This window comes from Octopus bimaculoides, chromosome 26, assembly GCF_001194135.2.
Source record: "Octopus bimaculoides isolate UCB-OBI-ISO-001 chromosome 26, ASM119413v2, whole genome shotgun sequence".
In the NCBI taxonomy this organism is placed as follows: Eukaryota; Metazoa; Mollusca; class Cephalopoda; order Octopoda; family Octopodidae; genus Octopus; species Octopus bimaculoides.
The window spans coordinates 26,372,058-26,377,027 of NC_069006.1; the positions used below are offsets into that span (position 1 = coordinate 26,372,058).

The 4,970-nt window shown below is 34.5% G+C and overlaps 1 protein-coding gene across 1 annotated transcript; it reads left to right on the forward strand.

Moving 5' to 3' along the window:
• The first annotated feature begins 151 nt into the window (after positions 1–151).
• LOC106882121 (uncharacterized) lies at positions 152–3,731 on the forward strand. Its single transcript, XM_014932679.2, has 2 exons — positions 152–461; positions 1,467–3,731. Exons 1-2 carry the CDS (start codon positions 181–183, stop codon positions 1,669–1,671), a joined length of 486 nt encoding a protein of 161 aa, XP_014788165.1. The 5' UTR covers positions 152–180; the 3' UTR covers positions 1,672–3,731.
• The last annotated feature ends 1,239 nt before the right edge of the window (positions 3,732–4,970 follow it).

Sequence of the window (4,970 nt, forward strand, 5' to 3'; positions counted from 1 at the left end):
TATATATATATATATATATATATATATATATATATATATCTATATATATATATATATATAGATATACATTCTGTCAAATATTTTTATTTTGGGATGAGTGAGTGTTTATACATAAATTACAGCTTTTTTTCTGTTGTCTTCTTTAAAGAGTCACCAAAAATCTTGATAGAGCCGGAGCCAATGACAACGTCCGAGTCGATGAGCAGTCAGCAGAAACCTCAGAAAAGATCAACAAAGAATCGATCCTTTGTGATACCAGCGGCCACGCCAATGACCCGTCTGCGACAGACGAGTCACAAGAAGGACACAGATAATAATACAATAATAAAAGAAACTGAGACAGTTTCTAAATCACCGGAGAAAGATAAACTTTATTCTGCATCTGTACTTATTCCAGTGATGTCAGACATTCTTCCTTTGGCTGCTGAGCTGCAAACCCCAGTCAAGGTTAGATCTACAAGGTCAGTACTTACAACACCCATGTTATGTCTTTTAAACGCTTCTTTTATTTCCCTTTAGCTTTCGGATTATTCTGTCAAATGAAATACTTTTTCACTCAAATTGTTTTGAATTAAACATTCATTATCTCATAGCTTTGAGATTTCAATGATGTAATTATTTTCAAAATAACATTGTAGGGTTGGTGTGAGAGGCCTGATCTGGTTGGTTTGAACATAAAACAAGAAGAATACATGAGTTAGATTGAACCTTTCAGCATTTGGATTAACTCTGTCAAATGTGACGCGTATTTATTCACATTGTCTTGAATTTATCGTGCATTATGTCGCAGCTTTGAAATTTCAGTGATGCGTTTGTTTATTTTTAGAATGACATTGTAGGGAAGGTGTGAGAGGCCAGACCTGGCTGGTTTGAACATGAAACTGATAGAATATTTTACCTGAATATAGTCAGTTTAAATGGCAAAGAGTTAACATCTGTTGGGTGGCTGGGCCAAGTTGAGGATATTTAAGGGGAGTTTTTGTGTCTTTTCTATGGGCACGCTCCTGTTGGTTGCTCAACAACTTCATTAGCAGGAAACAAAAGAGGCATTTTTCTATGTTCAAACTGGTCAGATCTTGTCTCTCACACCTACCCTACAATGTCATTATAAAGATGAACAGTAACATCATTGAAATCTTTGAAGCTCTAAGGTAATGCATAATTAATTCAAAACATGTAAAAGCACTTGTGTGGTTGGCATGTTAGGAAGGGCATCCAGCTGTGGAGACCATGCTAAATCAGACTGGAGTCTGGTGCAGCTCCCCAGCTTGCCACCTCTGGTCAAACTGTCCAACCCATGATGATGATGATGATGATGAATGTGAACAAATAAGCATTACCTCTGACAGAATAATCTCACTGCCAAACGCTTGAAACGTGATTTTGTTTTATGGGTAACATTACTTTAAAGATTACAATCTCTCATTGTTTCTGCCTTCTAACACATTTGTCTCTGTATTTTTCAGAAGGAAAGCCTATTTGGTGAACCCAGTCGACAGCCCTATAAATTTTCTGAGCCCCGGCCCATCCAAACCTGCTCCACAAAGGTCAGACTCAAACAAGACAAAAACCACCCGAAAACCTTCGCCTGGTCGGACTCTAAACCAACAGCCATTTCATGGCATGGTGCTCAGGCCTAAAGCAGCCCCAGTGAAAAAACGAAAGTTATGATAGCTATTATTAATTAACTGATTAATTAAAAAGACTCAATCAAATTCCAGTCTGGGGGAATGAAATGCAAGGAGTTCTTCTATGACTGGTTGATTGTGCTTGTTGTTTGTTGTTGAGTTGAAATTCGCTGCCAGGGACAACTTCGATTGATGACAGCGATGTGGTTGTTAAATGTACCAGTCATACACTGGGGAGAGGGAGGGTCACAGACACACACACACAACAGACTGTACTCCACTTCCTTGTGGCCATGGGTCAATGTAAAAATTTCACATTGTATCAATAATAATAAAAATAATGATGATAATAATAATAAGAATAATAATAATAATGTTGGTGATGATTACAATCCAGCTTGGAGTCTTTGCCTTTCACGTGTGATGTCAATGGTACCGGTAATATACTGGATACATTATGTTGATAGTTGTCCTCTGGTTCAAGGGAGTTGTTCTGCCCACCTGTGAGAAAAGGACCCTCGACTACAGGACTCGATCCTGGTTGTATTTAATTCCTTTTGTTTTTATTCTTTTTACTTTTTTTTTTTTTTTAGCTTCACACATCAGAATTTCATGTTCAAATCACAGAGGAAGGAACTTGACATTTGAGTCTGGATAGCTCCCTGCTAACCAGCTCCATGTCAAGCAGTCCAACTGATGATGATGATGATGATATATATATATGTATGTATATATATATATATATATATATATAATTTTATATAAAAATATATATGTATATTCTATAATTATTTATATATACTATAATTATATATGTATATAATATGATCATATATATATATATATATATATACATCACATATAATTATACACATAAACACATACTTGTACACTAATATTTATATATTTTGTGTGTGTGTGTGTATGTGTATAGTTTACTTTTGTTTAAAGTAAAGAAAAATCTGATTTAAAATTTTTATTTCCTTATATGGACATGTTTGTGCATTTGATGTTTTAAGTGTTTGATTGAAAGTCTTGTTTCATTGGTTGTCATTTCGGTCTGCTGGAAACTGCAGGGAGGTTTTATGCTCTTGGTCTTTAGTTTCCTGCAGACCAAAGTCTGTCTGACCCTGGAGGGCCTTCAGAATTTTAGTGCTCTTCTCTGTATATTTAACTTTGATGGCTGATACAAGGGAAGCTTGATTCTCGTATGTAGACCAGCTTATCATGTATTGGACAGAGATTGTGTTTAGTTGTTTTGTTCCCCTAACACTAAACAATGTTGCACATGTTTATATATACACGCACCTGTGTGTTATGTGTATATAATTTTTTAAAATTATTTTACTTCAGTGTTAATGTATATAAGTGTGTGTGTCTGTGTATGTATATACACACATACAAACTCACATGCACATGTACATAGTATAAGATAATTCTTTATCCAAAATACTGAAATCTGAAAATCTCAAACGAGCAAAAAAACATCACAAATTGAAAATTCTCCCTAAAATGGCTCAGAATTTTACTTCTACAATATTTAATTTTTAAGAAGGGATTTCACTGATTTCGTTTAGTTTTAAAACATCCCAACAGTGGGAAATATGTTTCTGAGAAATATTCCTGTCTTTAGATCCTGTTTTATAAATGCTTCATACTTATTTCAGTATTCTAGAAATTACCATTTATCATTTCCACTTTTGGAAAATTGGTTTTCACTTGGATTTGCTGCAAATTAGTGATTCCAATCTTCTGTAGTTCCTGGAATTGTTGAGTATACAAAGAGATTAGTTACTTGTTTCTTTGTAATTGGTCAAATTGATGGAGAACCCTCTGATGAGATTTGAAAATCAGTTAAGGTTGTTATTTTTTGTTAAACAGCTAAACTAGCCCTGTTTGTAAGGGTGCTGTGTGTAAGTTGTATAAATCCTCTCTTGATCTTGTGCAGACAGATCCTGGGCCCCTGATATTTAAAAATGAAGTGTTAACATCTACTGTAGGAAAATTAGTTGCTCCAGTTTTCTTTATCTACTGTAATTGTTGAATATATGAATAGATTGGCTGGTTGTTTCTCTGGGGAAATCGATTTTATATATATATATATATATAGCACTAATTGCTTTTAGTTTTCATCTACCAGATCCACTCAAAAGTGTGCCATGCAGCAGAACTGAACCTGGAACCATGTGGTTGGAAGGCAAACTTCTTACCACAGTTGGGAAAGATTTTCAAATAAAGAAAGGATGGACGTAAAACTCAAATATGATGAGCAACTGTTTTGTGTGGCCAACACGGAAAGGAATCGTAAAAGATGGAATTGGTTTGATGGAAAAAGAGAAACAGTTGTGTGTTGTATGAAACTGGACTAGCACCAGATTTATATCAAACCACCTTTGTGATGTATGTATAAGGTGTAAATAAAGGACCTGCTGGGCTTGGGTTCAATCCCCAAGCTGTCCCATTTTATAAATGTAAATAGAGGGGGCCTCAAGACTGAAACACTCTGATTCCAGTATATCTATGTTGTGTATGTGTGTGTGTGTGTATATATATATATTAGAAAAATGTATACTGGTAATTATGTAGTTTGTGTATATATATGTATGTATTTTGGTGTTTTTATATATATATATTGTAGACACTTTTTATCCTTTTATGTAAATATATAAAACTACAGTCACTGAAAGAAAACTCCCTTTGGTAGTGTTAAATAAATTTTAAAAGTAAGTGACTAGCTTAGTTTCACACCAGACAGGCTCTTCAGTCATTGGGGAGCCTGCTTTCAGTTGAAACTGTTATGTCACTGTCACTTATGTCTTACATGTATTTGTGTTTATATCTTTATATGTATTTGTGTGTACGTATATGTGTGTGCATGTATATATATATATATAAACTCTGCCTTGTTTTTGTCTTCAGCACAGTTTCCTGCCATTTCTTGCATTTTTTCATACCCTCTTCCATGAAGTCCAGTCTCTTGAAACCAGCTTTCAGTATGTTTTGTAACTACTGCATGATGTCAAGACAAACAACACACACACACACATTATATATCATTGCTATTATGTTAAAGTATCGTATGTCCAAATTTGGCCAAATGCATTTTTTGCAATATTTTATTTAGCTTGCAATAGCCAGTTCTTTTGGTCAAACTATCGTATTTCCAGCTGCTTCAGATGCCAAGGTATGAAAATTGTCAAATTGTAGTTGAACGGTTTAGCATTTTGCAAAAGTGTAGTAAGTCCCACATACGACAGTTTTGCAAAAATATTTCTGACTGAAAATATCACACATGCATGCAGTTAGGATTTTATACATCCAACAAAGTATTCATTGTTAAGC

Excerpts from the sequence above, each read along its gene's own strand:
- LOC106882121 (XM_014932679.2), top strand. The coding sequence starts at position 181 with ATGACAACGTCCGAGTCGATGAGCAGTCAGCAGAAACCTCAGAAAAGA. Across the intron at positions 462-1,466 it reads GTCAAGGTTAGATCTACAAG|AAGGAAAGCCTATTTGGTGA; the intron begins GTCAGTACTTAC and ends TGTATTTTTCAG.